General features: G+C 42.2%; 1 protein-coding gene across 2 annotated transcripts in view; it reads right to left on the reverse strand.

Moving 5' to 3' along the window:
• The window catches only part of TMTC1 (transmembrane O-mannosyltransferase targeting cadherins 1), a 186,416-nt gene that overhangs the window by 19,868 nt on the left and 147,399 nt on the right, over positions 1–19,149 (reverse strand). For both annotated transcript variants that reach the window (XM_081958734.1, XM_081958733.1), the window contains one exon: positions 3,282–3,390. In XM_081958734.1, the coding sequence (XP_081814860.1) occupies positions 3,282–3,390 (109 nt within the window). The remainder of the gene's footprint in view (positions 1–3,281; positions 3,391–19,149) is intronic.

Genomic DNA, 19,149 nt, shown 5'->3' on the forward strand with positions numbered 1-19,149 from the left:
AGGAGAGGGACAGGAGAGGAGGGGCTTCTGTGGGACAAGCCTGAGGAGAAAAGGGGAGAGGAGAGACCAATCGTAACTACTCATTAATTTTCAAGCTGTAAGTGTCGATTTATCAAGCCCGGTCACATAGTTTCGTAGTGGAGCACGGGTATTCAGCTAATGAAGCACATAAATCAAACTCCTCATATATATCTTATGTTTCCGGATTTATATCCTAGGATTTTGCCTTCCATGTTTCCAAGATAATGGAATTTGGCCATTCTCCTAAAGACCTTGGAAAACCTGATCCATGCTGGCATAACATTCTCTCTAATACAACAGAACTAATGTTGGTTCCTGCCTCATTCCTTATAATCAGGTTCCAATACTCTTATCAATTACAATTCATAAAGCAACACACTCCCTTTCGGGGTTTTTGCAGTTTGTGGGCTGACTCTCAGTTTTGTGATGCTTTTGAAAGAGCAAAGAGCATTTCTTGACACCCCCGCATTGCTGTACAATCATTATACTGGCGATATTTGAAATGTTGTCTGTCAACAATAGACCATGCTTTTTGAACATGGTGTCTTCAAGTGTTAGTGCCTACAGCTACAGGTGAAGAGAAAGGCTTCCGAACAGGTGTCTGGAGAGCAGCTTTCAGTCGGATAGAGATAGTCCTCAGGTTACAATGGTAATTGGGACTAGAATTTCCATCACTAAAGGATGCGGTCATAAAGGACAAAATCAGGCGGCCACATCATTTACCAATGGCAATCCCACCAGTCCCCATTGCCGTTGTTAAGCAAAGACTATGTGGGTTGTTAAGCGAGGACTTCACATGACTGCAATTGTAAGAAGAGGTGGAAATCCAGGAGCACTTGCTTACAGCACTGAAACCATGTTGCAGCCAAGCAGTCTGGTGGATGACAGCTATGGGTGGGTGAGGCTGGTGCCACAGACAGGAGCTAGGAAGACAGGCAGGCACTACAAAACACAACATCTCCACACACCCTGGGGATCACTCGAAAGCTTCCTTGCTAAACAACAGAAATTATGGGGTCATAAGTGGAGGATTACCGTGTACATAACCTGGCACAAAGTCCATGAGCTGCATCTAACGTACAGCTAAATCAACAGCTACCTTTGGAACATTTGAGTCTCCTAAGCATTTCCATGGAAACAGGTTTTTCTCTAGGAAGGAGACAGTAAACATTTTTAAGGAGAATTTTAGAGTGCTACTTTGAAGTTTACAAGAATGACAAGCCAATTTGCCAGCATGACAAAAATAGACTGATGAAAGGTGCAAAATTATCTAAACCGCCAGAGCCCTCTGATTAACTCTTGGGCTTACCAAAGTAACTACCATAGTTTACATTAAAAGTTATCCTTTTTTCAAAGCCTGCTCTGACTTGAAATCACCTTCCATGAGGAGGACAAGGTCATTACATACACTTCCTCAACCACTTTGAGCAAAGAACATTAATCATGTGCTTCTTTTACAATTCCAGGACCATCACTTTCCATTTTAGATTGAATTGGGTATTTGTTGTTTAATGAAAACAAGGACTAGAGGTGACATGATATCAGGGTTCCAATATCTCAGGGGTTGCCACAAAGAAGAAGGAGTCATGCTATTCTCCAAAGCACCTGAGGGTAGGACAAGAAGCAATGGGTGGAAACTGATCAAGGAGAGAAGCAACCTAGAAATAAGGAGATATTTCCTGACAGAACATTTAATCAGTGGAACGATTTGCCTCCATAAGTTGTGATTGTTCCAAGTTTTTAAGAAGAGATTGGACAACCATTTGTGTGAAATGGTATAGGGCTTCCTGTCTGAGCAGGGGGTTGGACTAGAAGACCTCCAAGGTTCCTTCCAACTCTGTTATTCTGTATTCTATAGATTCTTAGTTTAGGACAACATACTATATAGGGATGTCTGTAAAACATTAAAAAAAGTTCCTCCTGTTTTTCTCAAGGATAAATCTAGAATCTATAATGATCCAGTTGCTTATTTCAGAGCAGAAACAGAGATACTATGATTTGTAACTCTTTACAAATCAGATTCTAGTCCCGCAATGGAGGGATTGACCTGAAAAGATGATGGAATTGACAGGGATGGTAAACCTGATTAATTAGGGACAAGAATGTGAATAGCTTTGTGGTTAAATCGCTTCTGGACTTTCTGAATGATATAAAAAAACCTGAAATTTTGATTGGATTTTGACAATTAAGTAGCTTACTGTTATAGAAATGGCTGGTGGTTATTATTTGGCCTCACTAAAAAGTTGATACTATAACTTTACTATGTACTTACTGGATCAAAAAAAAATCAGAAATCACTGTTTTTTAATCTCTTTTTTCTTTTTCTTCCTTCCTCACTTATTCCCCCTATTCCCTTTCTTTTACCATTTTACCACTGTCTTTATTTCTATTTGTATTTTATATTAAGAAAGACATTTAACTGGGTGAAACAGTACCTCACAGGGCAAGAATTCCTGAACCAAGGTACCTCTAATGGGCTAAATTACAAAATGTGTCCAAAATCCGGGATCCCTGACTCTCACAGGAATAAAATTTGGATAGGTTGTGCCTGCTTCAGTACTACTGGCTGCTGCTATGTGGCTGGGCTGATGCTGCAGTCACATGATATTCATTTTAAACATTTTGTGACAATTTCCCAGTCAATCGTGCAATCCCTCAGTCCCTTTCCCATCCAGCAGCAGCCATTGACATGTCTGTTGAGAAGGAATGGGGTGAGGAGGGGAGAATTCCATTTTTGTGTGAGTGATTTTTTAAATCTGAAATGTGATTATTTATTTTCTTTCTCCTATGGAGGATACTTCTTTCTTTGCAGGTCCACTTTCAATAGTACAATAATGCACAGTCAGAATGCAATAGCACTAAGACTTACAGCTTTACAGTGCTTTGCAGCCTTCTCGAAGCAGTTTACAGAGTCAACATATTGCCCCCAACAAATTGGGTCCTCGTTTTACCCACTTCAGAAGGATGGAAGGCTGAGTCAACTTTGAACCTGGTGAGATTTGAACTGCCAAATTGCAGGCAACCAGCACTCAGCAGAAGTAGCTTGCAGTACTGCACTCTAACCACTGCACCACCGTGACTCATACCAACAAGGCATAACCTAGATGAGCTTTCCCAATCCGGTGCCCTTCAGGGGCATAGGATTCCTGCCCCTCTAAGTTCTAGACAATGTGATAAACAATGGAAATCTTGAAAATGGAAGTCCAGCATATCAGGAAGGTTCAGACTGGTAAAAGGTGGCTCTGAATCTTCTCGGTTACCTGTTCAGCCAAGAGTGAAGCAAGACTAGAATAGGCATCGGAAAAATCTGGTCCATACTGAATGGAATTTCTCAGGAGGAGAACTGCTTCCTCTTTCTTCCCTTGATTCCTGAAAGTCAAATAACAGGGAGTGGATAGCAAAGACAGCTCTTTTAATAATTTACTCAGCTTGCCTATTGATTAAATCACACAGTTAACATACTCAAAAACAACCTCTTCAGAAAAGGCTAAATAATTAAGTTCTTCTATTGAGTGTCTATTGGGACAGTATTAGATTCCAGATCCTGGCTGGGTGAATGGGTGGACGAGAGGTGCTTGGATACGTGAATGTTTTGTGCCCTGGCACCTGTTGGCAAATGCTTCTGTTCCCTTCTGTTGGATCGCCTAGGACAGTTTTGGCAAACCTTTTCGGCACAGATTGCTGAAACAGGAGCGTGCACATGCGTGCCGAAAACCAGAAAAGCTGTCGCCCGGTGTGCTTGCGCACGCTGGGAAGATGGCCACCTGGTCTTCCGGTTTCTGGCACGCATGCACGCGCGAAGACCAGCTGGCTGGTGTGCATGTGCATGCCGAAAACTGGAAGATCATTTTCCTGGCGCGTACATGCACACTGGGCAGCTGCTCTTCCATTTCCAGCGTTCCTGCACACCTGAAGACCAGCTGGCTGGCATGCTGGAAGAGCAACAGGCGCTGGCTTGTGTGCCCAGAAAGATGGCTCTGCATGCCACTTCTGGCATGTGTGCCATAGGTTCGCCATCAAGGGCCTATGAAATGCTCACAAAATCCCCTTTCTTGCTTTTCAACTCTTGTTTTCCCTTTTTAAAAAAAAATTAAACTAGACAATACAAACTAGATTCAGAGAATTTCAATCCAAACAAAAGACTAGAGGAATTTGGAGTGGGAGGGAGGGAGTGGGAAAGAGAGAAGAGAGAAGGAAGCAAGAGAGAGAGAGAGAGAGAGAGAGAGAGAGAGAGAGAGAGAGAGAGAGAGAGAGAGAGAGAGAGAGAGAGAGAGACTCTGCTTGAGAGATTCAGTAGTTTATCTAAATCTTTTGTTCTCAAGCAATCTGCCTGGTGCCCCAAGAACAAAGAAAAAGTCATTGTCCTAACCTTCAAAAATGCTGCAGACAGCATTATTTAACAATGCTGGAATAGAATACAAATCATGCAAAAATATCTTTCATTGGTGACGATGTGTCATCGAGTCAATGTTGATTCTTAGCTCAATGGAGCATGAGTCCCAGCAATGTGGACTTAAATCAACATGGAGAGATTTTCTCCAGGCAGAATGGTTCCCAATGGGTCTTTTAGTTTTCAACAGGGTATCCACTGCTGCTATAACTGAGTCCATTCACAACACCGAAGTTCTAAAGCATCAATACTGTAATCTTTGTATCCTACTTTCGCAAAGTCCAACTTTTCATTTCCAGAGAGTGTCACAAGGAAAAACCATGCCACAACACCTGAATATTTTTTTCCCAAAGGTTTACTGCTATTCTACCTAGAGCTTCCACAGGACAGTGACTGGAGACTGAGGTCATCTACCCCGTTTCCCTGAAAATAAGAACTTCCTGGATAATAAGCCCAATTGGGCTTTTGAGCTCATGCACTAAGCCCTCCCCTGAAAATAAGCCCTCCCCGAAAATATTGGAACACAGAAGCAGCCATGAGGTGACTATGCTCGCCGCCTCCTGCACTTCAAAAATAGTAAGACCTCCCAGAAAATAAGGCCGAGTGCTTAATTTGGGGGTCAAAAGAAAATAAGACCCTGTCTTATTTTTCCCAAAAAGACCCTGTCTTATTTTTGGGAAAACACGGTAGCAACTGGACTGTATGCTGATTGGATCATGTGACTGAGACTCTGGGGGGGGGGGAAGTGATGAAGTTTTACTTTTAATTCGGGGAGGGAAACTGGCACCAACTTAGAGCCGGTTTTCCACCAGGAATTTGAAATATCCTAATAAAATGTTCTTTAAGGAACTTGCCTATTCTTATTGAATGGGATGTATTTCTTGGAACCTTGACAGCGTGATGGGCACAGTAATTTGATAAATACATGCAATTAAAATAAAATAAATTCTTTCCACGAATGTATCCTAAATCTGTAACAACAAGGCACTGGAAACTAATAAAATAAGTTTTTCATGGGCAATGACAGGCGAACATCTGGGACCCTGGTAGAACAGGATAACTGAAAGCAAAAAGTCATGAGCATTTTGCTCATCAATACCATTTTGAAATAATTTCACCATTTCTTATTTCATATGTTAACAACGGCCAGGTGATGGACTTCACTTTTTACTTACAACTTTCTGTTTCAGAAATATACAATTTAGCACCTATATAATGTAAAACAACTGGGAGAGCAACAACTGCAGAATACTTATTTTATAGGTTTTTTTTTTCTTAAGACAGTACCATTCAATCTAAATCAACCCCAATCAATGAAAAAAGTAGATTGTGTACTTCACTGTGTACTTCTTAAGCAAAGATAGTGTGATGTTAACACAGAAAGAAACCACAACTCGTTAAGAGATGTGCTTCGAATTTAATCCCTAGCATTTTCAGATAGGAGAAGCAAGTGACAGTGGATAGGAACACTTCATTTTTGCTACATATCTTGAGGAACTGGTTCCAGTTCCAGACAAACAAATAAAGTTGTTTAAGATATCTGTCTCTGTTACAGCTGTATCCTTTCCATTCGTTTTACATCACTAAACACATTTTTAAAACCACAGTCAATAAATATGGCAAACTCAAAATAATAAAATTTATAAATGCCCATAATTTCTCGAAGAGCTCTGGTGGCACAGTGGTTAGAATGAAGACTTGCAGTCTAACTCTGCCCACAGCTAGGAGTTCAATCCTGATGGGATTTGAGGTTGATTCAGCCTTCCATCCTTCCAAGGTCAGTAAAATGAGGACTCAAATTGTTGGGGGCCATATACCGACATTATAAAATGCACAGAGGGGTGGCATATAAGTCTAAATGCTATTGCTATAATTTCACCACAATTATACCTACAATACATGTTTTGGTTCTTTAAGACACGTGAAGGCATATATACCCTTATTTCGGTCTACAATGAATGTGGTTTTTCATTATTTTAAAAGCAAGAGGTATTAAATGAAGCTTATTTTGAGTTACCAGCAAGTTCAAAAGTCTTCACCATTCTGAATTCTGCTTAAGTCAGGCACCCTAAGAAAACAGTGGCTATTAAGAAGCTAAATCATCTCTGTCTACACTTGCCAGGATTTAAAACTTTAGAAATAGTGTTTTAGACAAAGCTCAAGTGATTAATTTGCCCATACCTTACTCACCATGTTACTGAACCTAGGCTCCAACGTTATGCCCTCTTACACCTATAGCAAGTTTCACAGGATTAGGCTGCTTACGGCAAATATCTTAATTTCAATTAACATAGGGAATGAATCCTGAAATGGCACAGTAGAAAATACCATTAAAGGTGACACAGAACATAAGCTCCTGTCCACTTGTTTTATGATAGTCAAAAATTATTTTTCATGCATGTGTAAGAGAGCCAGCATCTCATCATATCTGACAAGAGCTGGGGTGGCGCAGTGGTTAGAATGTAGTATTGCAGGCTAATTATGTTGACTGCCGGCTGTCAGCAGTTCAATTCTCACCAGCTCAAGGTGATTCAGCCTTCCATCCTTCCAAGGTGAGCAAAATGAGGATCCACATTGTTGGAGCAATAGGCTGACTCCGTAAACTGCTTATAGAGGGCTGTAAAGCACTGTGAAGTAGTATAGAAGTCTAAGTGATACTGCTATTAGTAACCATGTTTTTCAGCAGCAGGTACCTCCTTGGTACCTGCTGAGGCAAGGGTGGGCAGGATCCATCGCTTAACCTGCTTTGAACAGAGGAATAGAATGAAGATCCCGTGCTGGTAAGGCCACACTTGGAATATTGCAACCAGTTTTGTTCACCACAATATAAAAAAGATATTGAGACTCTAGAAAGAATGCAGAGAAGAGCAACAAAATGATTAGGATAGTGGAGGCTAAAACATATAAAGAATGGTTGCAGGAATTGGCTATGTCTGGTTTAATGAAAAGAAGGATTAGGAATGACACAATAGCAGTGGTCCAATACCTCAGGGGCTTCCACAAAGAAGAAGAGCCAACCTATTCTCCAAAGCACCTGAGGGTAGGACGAGAAGCAATGGGGGGAAACTAATCAAGGAGAGAAGAAGCAACTTGGAACTAAGGAGAAATTTCCTGACAGTTAGAATAATTATTCAGTGGAACAACTTGCCTCCAGAAGTTGTAAATGCTCCAACACTGAAGTTTTAAAGAAGAGATTAGACAACTGTTTGACTGAAAGGCTAGAGAGTTTCCTGCCTGAGCAGGGGGTTGGACTAGAAGACCTCCAAGGTCCCTTCCACCTCTGTTATTCCTAGACCAGATGGGTGGAAATGAGAAGCTACTTTAGAGAGCCACATTAAAAAAAAAATCAAAATACTGCTTCAGAGTCAGCTACACAGCCCAGAGTACAGAGCACAACACAACTGCTGTTGCCTCTTACTAAGAATGACTATCACAAGCACTAAAGAGCGTTCGCAATCAGTACCTTTTAGGCTGGAGAAATGTTTCCAAGCCAGTATTATCTACCCCATTTCAAACTCACTTCCAAAAGTGTTGGCTGGGTCGGACGCCCTTTCATCTTCTGTACTCTTAATATATAAGAAGAACACTTCTGCCTGGCTTCGCTATTCAAGGAGAATAGGGCTCGGCAAAGGAGGTAAAGCAATTTAGGGTGGCCTACTTATCTGCCAACTCAAGGACAGGAGAAATGTCCATTAACACTGCTGAGAGGAAGAACTCAAACAGAGAGAAAGACATTTGTTGCTATTGCTCTTGACAGTAAACAGACATTCCTCTCACATTTGATTCCTGCCCCCTCAGTCCACCCACAGGTGAAATTTCTTGTATTAGTAGTCAGAGCATAAGAAAGAGAAAGTGGTGCATAAAAATAAAATAAGGATGGGGAATCTGTGGCTCTTTAAATCATACGGAACCAGAGGTGGGTTGCTAATTTTTTTACTACCGGCTCGGGCACACTCCCGTGTGCTCCTGTGTGCGTGACGCTTTTGCGCCTGCACAGAAGCGTCTAGGAGGGGGACGGAGCCTCTCACCTCCACTACTACCGGTTCAGACGATCCAGGCTGAACCGGCAGCAACCTACCTCTGTACTGAACTACACCCCAAACAATCTTCACCACTTGCCATGTTGACCAGATATATGCATCTAAGAGACCAGGTGCTTCCCCTGCTATAATTTATTTTAAAATATCAACTCAGCTAGTATCATTTTGACTGCACAGTCAACTTTCTGAAACTTAGTGCCTTTTGGATGGTCTTGGAAAACTCATCAGCATCATCGTCATCTTTTAATGGCCCCCATAATCCCTTCCGGGGTGGAGTCTGGGCAACTGAACAGAGCTGAGTGATTACTGGCCAGATGCCCTTCCTGTCACCAATGCAGAGTTATATTCAGCAGATATATTCTCAGCATGCCCAGAGAGGTCTAGGAAAACTCATCATCAACATCATCATCTTTTAATGACCCCAGAATCCCTTCCGGGGTGGAGTCTGGGTAACTCAATGGAGCTGAGTGATTACTGGCCAGATGCCCTTCCTGTCGTCAATGCGGAGTTATATTCAGCAGATATATTCTCAGCATGCCCAGAGAGGTCTAGGAAAACTCATCATTATCATCTTTTAATGACCCCAGAATCCCTTCCGGGGTGGAGTCTGGGCAACTCAATGGAGCTGAGTGATTACTGGCCAGATGCCCTTCCTGTTGCCAATGCGGAGTTATATTCAGCAGATATGTTCTCAGCGTGCCTAGAGAAGCCTAGGAAAACTCATGAAGGAGAATTCAGTGAGCCTGCACATATGCGCGGAGAGGGGGTTGTGTGTGCATGCATGGGGGGAGGGCATTGCATTTTGGGTGTGGGCATGCACGCTCACACATACACCCCCACGCTTTTGGCGCGCTTTTGGCACGTCTAGCCATCACTAGTATAAAGGGTCTCCTGCTTTAGCCTGGGGTGTTGGACTAGAATACCCCCAATGTCTTTTCCAACTCTGTTATTCTGAACTCTGTTCTAGGGTTCTCCAGGATGCCATGCCTCTATTATGCAGACCTTACCAATACTCACATTAATACTTTCTCTAAATTTGCTTTGTAAAAAAATAATAATCAGAGATGATATTTGACTTGGAATTTGTAGCTCCCCAAGAAGATTGAAATATTAATAGCTGAGGGAGAGATGGACCTCAACGGTAACAACTGAAGATGGTTCAACTAATGAAAAGCTTCCCTAGAAACACCAATTAAGGTAATATTTTTCCCTGTGGGAACTTTGTGCCTTAAAATAAAGTCACTAAATAGCAGTTTCCATCGTTTTCATATTATAAAACTGAAACACTGGAACATGGTATTTCAAAGAGAGAGAGAGACAGAGGACTCCTTTTGTCTAATTTTGATGAAGATGAGGAAAAAAGCAGTAAGATTAAATTCAGTACTAAAAGCAGTGACGGGATTCAGCCAGTTCGCACCTATTCGGGAGAAGCGGTTGTTAACTTTCTAAGCAGTTCAGAGAACCGGTTGTTGGACGAAATCTCCTTTTGGTTTTTTTCCCCACTTTACAGGGCTAATCCTGTCAAGAAGGCAGGAAGGAAACATTCTGGTGTTGTTTCTAGCCTAATCTTTATTGCCCTGCTTACAGAAACTGCCTCTCCAGTTAACCCTTATGACATTGCAACAGCTAAGGCGAAGCACCCATTGATGTGAGTGACGTTGAGTTGGCCACGCCCACCCAGTCACGTGATCACTGAGCCCCGCCTACGCAGGTGGTCATTAGGGCAGAGAGCCGGTTGTTAAATTATTGGAATCCCACCACCGAGTAAAAGGGTCAAGGAAATTGAGGTGGGAAATGATACCATCACATAGAGGCCGTCCTTGACTTACAACCATTCACATAGCAAGGATTCAAAGTTACAACATCAGTGAATCAAATGACTTAAAACCAGTACAGGTAGTCCTTGACTTACAACAGTTGGCTTAGTGACCGTTCAAAGTTACAACGGCACTGAAAAAAGTGACTCATGACCATTTTTCAGACTTATGACCAATACAGCATCCGCATGGTCACGTGATTTACATTTGGATGTTTGACCACTGACTCATATTTATGACGGTTGCAGTGTCCTGGGGTCATGTGATCCCCTTTTGCGACCTTCTGACAAGCAAAGTCAATGGCGAAACCAACCGGGTTACTAATTTAACAACTGCAGGGATTCACTTCACAAATGTGGCAAGAAAAGCTGTAAAATGGGGCAAAATTCACTTAACAAATTTCTCACTTTGCAGCCTAAATTTTGGGCTCAATTGTGGTTGTAAGTTGAGAACTACCTGTAGTCACATTTATAACTGTTGCCGCATCCCCACAGGTACAAGATCAAACTTCAGGCCCCTGGCATGTATTTATTGTCAGGTTTCGAAGGGTTAAAGAAAACAGCCAAACACAGAGAAGGTTTGAAAATGCAGTTTATCTTCCTCTGGCACAAACTGATCGACAAAGCACTAAGGCAATGAATAAATTGTCAGAGCTCACATCCGATTCTCCCCACCACCTTTTGTACTTTATTTGATATTTAGGCTAAACTCTACCCCCATGTGCACACACACGCATCACCTTGTCACCCAGAGTGAAAACCCCCTGGCAATCAGTCATGGCTTGTTCTCAGTCAGTTATCAGTTATGAAGAGTTCTCAGCTGGATTGCATGTGGAGGGGGACACCAAGCTGGCAGGAATAGCCAACACTCCAGAAGACAGGCTTAAGATACAGAAGGATCTTGACAAACTTGAACATTGGGCACTATCTAATAAAATGAAATTCAATGGTGAAAAGAGTAAGGTTCTGCGTTTAGGCAACAAAAACGGAATGCACAGGTACAGTATAGGTGGTACCTTGCTCAAAAGTAGCAACTGTGAGAGGGATCTTGGAGTCCTAATGGACAACCATTTAAATATGAGCCAGCAGTGTGCAGCAGCTGCCAAAAAAGCCAACACAGTTCTAGGCTGCATAAACAGAGGGATAGAATCAAGATCACGTGAAGTGTTAATACCACTTTATAATGCCTTGGTAAGGCCACACTTGGAATACTGCATTCAGTTTGGGTCACCACGATGTAAAAAAGATGTGGAGACTCTAGAAAGAGTGCAGAGAAGAGCAACAAAGATGATTAGGGGACTGAAGGCTAAAACATATGAGGAACAGCTGCAGCAACTGGGTATGCCTAATTTAATGAAAAAAAGGACTAGGGGAGACATGATAGCAGTGTTCCAATATCTCAGTTGTTGCCACAAAGAAGAGGGAGTCAAGCTATTCTCCAAGCCACCTGAGTGTAGAACAAGAAGCAATGGGTGGAAACTAATCAAGGAGAGAAGCAACTTAGAACTGAGGAGAAACTTCCTGCCAGTCAGAACAATTAATCAGTGGAACAGCTTGCCTCCAGAAGTTGTGAATGCCCCAACACTGGAAGTCTTTAAGAAGATATTGGATAGCCATTTGTCTGAAACGGTATAGGGTTTCCTGCCTAGGCAGGGGATTGGACTAGAAGACCTCCAAGGTCCCTTCCAACTCTGCTATTGTATTGTATTGCATTGGTAAGCATGATTCCTGGCAGCTCCCACAGCTCCCCTCCCCCCCAAAAAATGGCAGCTCCGGGCTTGTGCGCTTGCCGAAGCTGACATTTACAATGGTTGCAGCATTCCAGAGTCATATGATTTCCCCAGCCGGCCTCGGTCAAGTGGGTTCTTTGAATGACTGAATGATTCACTTAACAACTGCTGTGGTTTACTTAAACAACTGTGGCAAAAGAAAGATTGTAAAATTGGGCGTGCTTCACTTAACAACTGCCTCACTTGACAATAGAAGTTCTGGTCCCAAATGTGTTTGTGAATCAAGAACTAGATGTATGTGTGCTATTTTAAACAGTCCATGATGAAAGAGCCTAAGGATCTCAATTCACCTAGTTTTATACTAGAAGACTTGTAGTGTTTAAATCAGGGGTGTCCAAACTTGGCAACTTTAAGACTTGTGGACTTCAACTCCCAGAATTCCCCAGCCAGCAGAGCTGTTGAAGTCCACAAGTCTTAAAGTTGCCAAGTTTGGACACCCCTGGTTTAAATCAATTATTCAATGAAAGCTGGACCATTAGGTAAAGGGCCCAACTGTTCAGAGGACTCCCAAATTCAATATTAGATCCAAGAAAACAACTTCCATCTTGTTTTATGACACCCTAAAAAAAATCTCCCAGGCTTATAATAATAATACAGCTTTTGTTATTCCTCCTCTGGATGGCTTTTCTTGTAAATAGTCTCATCCACAGAATAGCAAAATCAATGAAACCCTGTCAACTAATTCCTAAAGTGGCTTTAGTCTTTCACAAATTATATATTTTGAGTATGATTACAGAATAGCAAATAGCACTTAGACTTACTGCTTTACAGTGCTTTACAGCCCTCTCTAAGTGGAGTCAGCCTATTGCCCCATATAATCTGGGTCCTCGTTTTACCTTCCTCGGAAGGATGGAAGGCAGAGTCAACCTTGTGCCTGTTGGGATTTGAACTGCCAAAGTGCTGTGGCAGCATGGCAAAACAAGGGATTTGGAATGTCTTCTTTGTGGCTTTGTCAATTTCAACAAATGTGCTCCCAGCAAATATTGGACTACTGCGCAACTGGAAAATGCATGCAGGAAGGGGAAAAAAACAGTTCTGCTTCGGAGACAAAAATGCCAACACTTTAATTAATATAAAAGAGCCGTAACCATAAATCCCCATGTTTTCTCCTGCTTTGCTCAGCAGCAAAAGGTCAGCTAATTTATGAATTTACAGAACGTTTGAACTTCTCCCGAATACAAGATTTTAGTACCTATTTTTTAGAACTTAAAAAACTGCTGAAACAATCAGGATCTAGGAAGGCTAAAGGAAATGCTAGTATCCGTTAAAACATTAAAAAAAAAATCAATTCAGCAACAGCAATAAATACTTTTCATTACTCACAGCATCAATTATCCCCTTTTTCTATTAGGGTTTGTTTGTTTTTTAAAAAACAGAGAACAATGTGCAGATTTTGTCAAGATAATGAAATGATCATAGCATTTTGTAGATGAAAGCTTGAATTGTATATGCGACTTGATCCAAGGAGAGAAATAACATTTTGGCCCTAATCCAGATAGGCCCTGGTTCAAGGTTGTTGAGAGTGTGGTGGCGCAGCAGTTCCCTCGACACCTGGAGGAAATTATTTATCTAGATCCGCGCCAGTCCGGTTTCCGGCCGGGCCACAGCACAGAGATGGCTTTGGTCGCGTTGGTGGATGATCTCTGGAGGGCGAAAGATGGGGGTTGTTCCTCCATCTTAGTCCTGTTAGACCTCTCAGCGGCTTTCGATACCATCGACCATGGTATCCTGTTGCGTCGGCTGGAGGGGATAGGGGTGAGGGGCACCGTTTTGCGGTGGTTCTCCTCCTTCCTCTCCGGTCGGACGCAATGTGTGTTGGCAGGAGAGCAGAGATCGACCCTGAGGCCGCTCACGTGTGGAGTGCCACAGGGGTCGGTCCTCTCCCCTCTCCTGTTCAACACATACATGAAACCGCTGGGTGAGATCATTCGAGGATTCGGGGTTGAGTGCCATCTGTATGCAGATGACACTCAGTTATACATTTCTACCCCGAACCACCCCAACGAAGCCGTCGAGGTGATGTCCCGGTGTCTGGAAGCCGTGCGGGTCTGGATGGGCGACAACAGACTCAGACTCAACCCTTCCAAGACGGAGTGGCTGTGGCTACCGGCGCCCCGCTTTAGCCAATGTGTTCCATCTCTGGCCATTGGGGGGGGTACAACTGCCCCCAGTGGATAGGGTACGCAATTTGGGCGTCCTCCTAGATTCCCGGCTGTCGCTAGATGATCATGTGACAGCCGTGGCTAGGGGGGCGTTCCATCAGGTTCGCCTGATGCGCCAATTGCATCCCTTACTGGAGCAGGACGCCCTTTGCACAGTCACTCATGCCCTAGTGACTTCTCGCCTTGATTACTGTAACGCTCTCTACATGGGGCTCCCCTTGAGATGCACCCGAAGGCTCCAGCTGGTCCAGAATGCAGCCGTGCGGGTTATTATGGGGAGTACTAAGTACTCCCATGTAACACCTCTCCTGCGTGAGCTGCACTGGCTACCTTTGGCCTTTCGGGTGCGTTTCAAGGTGTTGATTGTCATCTTCAAAGCGCTCCATGGCTCGGGACCTAGTTATTTGCGGGATCGCATTCTACCCCATACATCCCTGCGACCAATCCGCTCTCACAGAGAGGGCCTCCTCCGGGTACCATCCGCTAAACAGTGCGGGCGGGCGGTGCCTAGGAGTAGGGCCTTCTCTGTGATGGGCCCAACCCTCTGGAACGACCTCCCCCCCGATATTAGAACCACCTCTGATCTCCGCTCCTTCCGCAAGAAACTCAAGACCCACCTGTTTCGAGTAGCAGGTCTGGCTTAATTACAACCATAATCGTAACTGCATTTAACATCTATTCAAACCTTCCTGGATGGCTTTTTAAATTTTATATTGGGGTTTTAATGGGTTTTAAAATTGTTCTTAATATTTAATTGGTTTTGGGATTTTATAACAGACCGTGTGTGTGAGTTGTTTATGTTGCATGTCTTATGTCTTATGTCATTTTATTGTTTTGATTACGAATGGTCTGTACACCGCCCCGAGTCCCTACGGGGAGAGGGGGCGGTCTATAAATTAAATAAACTAAACTAAACTAAACTAATGTTAAATGGGAAGAAATGGCATTGATCATATGTAATCAACTTCTTTGGTTAAAAATGAAGACAATTCCAGTAAAAAAATGATCAATGTATTGATTGGAAGACAGATTGAGAAAAGAAAGGTTTCCAACCTGCATGTTTTGGGATGTAACGGTATAGGGTTTCCTGCCTAGGCAGGGGGTTGGACTAGAAGACCTCCAAGGTCCCTTCCAACTCTGCTATTGTATTGTATTGTATTGTATTGTATTGTATTGTATTGTATTGTATTGTATTGTATTGTATTGTATTGTAATAGCAATAGCAATAGCAATAGCAATAGCAATAGCACTTATATACCATTTCACAGTACTTTACAGCTCTCTCTAAGTGGTTTACAGAGTCAGCATGTTTCCCTCCACAATCCGAGTCCTCATTTTACCGGCCTTGGAAGGATGGAAGGCTTAGTCAACGAGCTGGGGAGAATCAAACTGCCGAACTGCAGGCAGCCGGCAGACAGCAGAAACAACCTGCAGTACTGCATTCTAACCACTGCGCCAACCACGGCTCTAAATAATAGGGATTGGAAGGATGCTGTATTTTCTTTTCTCATCAAGTGCAGCTATGAGAAAAAAAGAATATAGACTAGACTGGGCAGGGGGAGTAGACTAAAAGTCCTCCCAAATCCCTTTCAAATTTACGATCAATGAAAGAAATGGGTAGGGCTAAGCTAGAGCTTTTTCTTATGCTCAGAATGGGGGAGTGTGTGGATGTGTCAGGAGAGGACAAATTACAGGAACAGTGTTGTGATGTAAGCCTCATTCCTTTTGTGCAATCATAGAAAATGGACTAGGCTTCCATCAGCATGTCACTTCACCATCTTGCCTTTTTTTTGACAGACATACAGGTAGTAAATCTGAAAGAGCCAGGTTATTGTTAATAAATTCACCAAAGGAAGAAAAAAAATATCTGATAATACACCACTGCATATATCTTGGCCAACGGAGCGCAATGGAAAGTGATACAATAAAGGAAATTGAACGGCATGTTAAATGTGGTTGGCAGGCACTTAGCAAGCTAAGCATAAGTGTGCTACCATGTTGTTTGGCTTATTTGTATAGATCCGTGATGGCAAATCTATGGCACACGTGCCACAGGTGGCATGCAGAGTCCTCTCTGTGGGCACTTGAGCCATCGCCCCCAGCTCAACTCCACTGTGCATGTGTGTGCATCTCCCTGCCAGCCAGCTGATTTCTGGGTCTCTGCCATGCATGCTCAGGGGGTGGGGCGCATGCAGGAGAGGTGAACGCATGCGTGAAGGGCTGGGGAAATGGCGCGTCCATGCGTGGGGGCAGGGGGAGTGCAGGGGCCCATTTAGGTCCCAGAAGGCTGGAAGGAGGCCTGCTAGGCCCAAAATGGGGCATAGGGTTTGTGCACGCATGCGCAGGGGGAGATCGCTTTTGGCACATGACAACAAAAAGATTAGCCATCACTGGTATAGATGAAGCTGAAGTAAAAGCAAAAATAAAGACAATGGGCATTTATTTGCCCACAGCTAGCTAAGAGTCAATTCACTGGGGATTGGACTTAGGTTTCTTGTGGGAACTTCAAAATGATGGCACAATTGACCCCACCTTTGGGCTCAGCCTTATCATGTAGAAGAGCCCTACTTTTTATACAGCACAAAAATATTTTGCACCGGCTCTATGTCTCACTGCCCTATTTTTATTTTTATACAGAGAAAAACAAGAAAGTTATGACGCATGTTATCTCAAAACTAAAAACAAAACCAAATATTCATTACATGGCTCCCATCAAAATGTGATATCAAGTGAAACTCATAAATAGTCTCCCTGGCTAAAATAGAAAGCTAGAAGAATTGTCGTTGGTTTTTGCTTTGCTTGTCAAAAAAATATAGGCAGCCAGAAATATCTTATTTTGTGGGCTCAAAAACAAATTTAATGACAGTGAACAACTCTCTCTGGAATCATTTTTCATTATGAAAGATTATTATCTGGACGAATATGAAAAATGTAATCAAAAGCACAGACCAGCTCAGTCCTAAAATTTCAAGTTGTCTAGACTCAATAACAGTTTCTCCTAAACTTTTTCCTTCATTATCTAGCCCAAACCACTCATCATAAAGTCTTATCAAACTGGAAGGACCGGTTATAAGATCCTTCCTTCAGCCCCTTCGTAACTGAATGGTCGCTGAACAAATTGTCATAACTTGAGGATTACCTGTATTACAAAAATATATATTATTGAATGATCTTTATGTCTTTTGAACAAATTGCCATTGGTAATTCTATTGATTTTTGTTTAACTAGGAATACTTTGGGAGATTTTTGAATATATTTTAGTACACATAGAAATCTACAGAAATCAATTTAAAAGCCCCTTTTGTGATTGTTAATGGATTTATGGGTCATTACAAAAAACAAACAAACCTACTTTTACCCAATTTGGGGTAATTTTATCCTGGTGTGGGAAGTGCTGCTTTACAGCAACATTTGGGACACCCACAAAAATGCAACCATAGCTAGATGTGATGCATGTATGCTTTGATCATCCTTTCACTGGTACTCTTCATTCATAGGCTAGACTAAATAAATAGCATCATAAACATGTGCATCGTAAATAGATTAGAAGACTCTTTCTATTTGAATGCGACACTCACTTATTTGTGAAAGAAAATATTCTTCTGAGAAGTGCAAAAGACACAAACTAAATTGTTTCCGTGTAGTTCAAATCTGAAAAAACAGCTACCTATAAGCTGGAAGGAGGAGAGCAAGGGAAATGGAATACAACTACATTCATAAAACGTAAATGAAATCACATTCAGCTTTTGTTCTGGCTTTACCCATTATTTTTACAATGCAGACCTTAAAAGCTAAAAACAGCGCTTTGCATAGAAGAAGTTGGGTATATTACATTATATTACATTTGTCTATGAAGATTCTCTGTCATCCAGGTCATGGTTGTCCCAAAGATACTTTTGTCAAAAGGCAATAGGAGTTTGTTTTTCCTTGAAGACGTTTCGCTTCTCGACCAAGAAGCTTCTTCAGTTTTGGCTGAAAGGATGGATTTATAGTTCTTGCAGTCATCTGTTCATTAGCACTCTTTCTGAGAATCACTGAGGCACAGATACAACTCCAAGTGGCCTAAATGACTCTCAGAAAGAATGCTAAAGACCAGATGATTGCAAGGAATATAAATCCTTCCATCCTCTAGCATTCAGCCAGAGCTGAAGAAGCTTCTTGGATGAGAAGCAAAACATCTTCAACAAAAAAGTCCAGTTGCCTTTTGAAAAAGCACATTTGGGATATTACATTGCGTTATGATTGTAATCTGTCTATATAACACTAAAACGCTGATTGTTATGACCTTTAACTGGTACATCATAGGGCAACAATTTTTGAACAAAGATATCTCAAATGGGCTACCTTACAGAATGTATCTAAGACTCAATGAAATTTGGGGGAAATGTGGCTTTCAGTATTACTGGCTGCAGTTATGCTTCTGCTACGGTCATGTGATCTTCATTTTCAACGTTCCATAACAGTTTCCCAGCCGGTCTCATAATCCCTTATTCAGTCTCTCACTCAGCAGTGGCGACTTACCTGTGGGAAGGGGAGGGGAGGAGAATGGAGAGGAGGGGAGAGGAGATTTCCGATGTTCCTGGCCAGATTCCCACAAGGAAACTCAGTGGGGAAGCCAGCAAAAAATGAAAAGTCTCTCACGCTACTACTGCTTTTTTACCAATCTGTGGTCATTCTGGTTTTCTGTTTGGGTAATGAAATACCTCTGAAATGATGACACAACTGCCAAGGGTTGTCCAGTTATTATATTGCCTGGAAATTTGAAATGTTTATTATGTTAACATTTCTTTTCACATAGTCAGATTACAACCATTCAAATAAATTAAGATGCCATGTATATCTACCCAAAACTTGCATTTTTAAAAGTCTGCCTGGCATTGTCTTTAGATCCATTTTTCTATTATTGTTTAGAGTGGCTTGAACCATATTA

This window comes from Natrix helvetica (genome assembly GCF_964273705.1).
Source record: "Natrix helvetica genome assembly, chromosome: 6".
NCBI lineage: Eukaryota > Metazoa > Chordata > Lepidosauria > Squamata > Natricidae > Natrix > Natrix helvetica.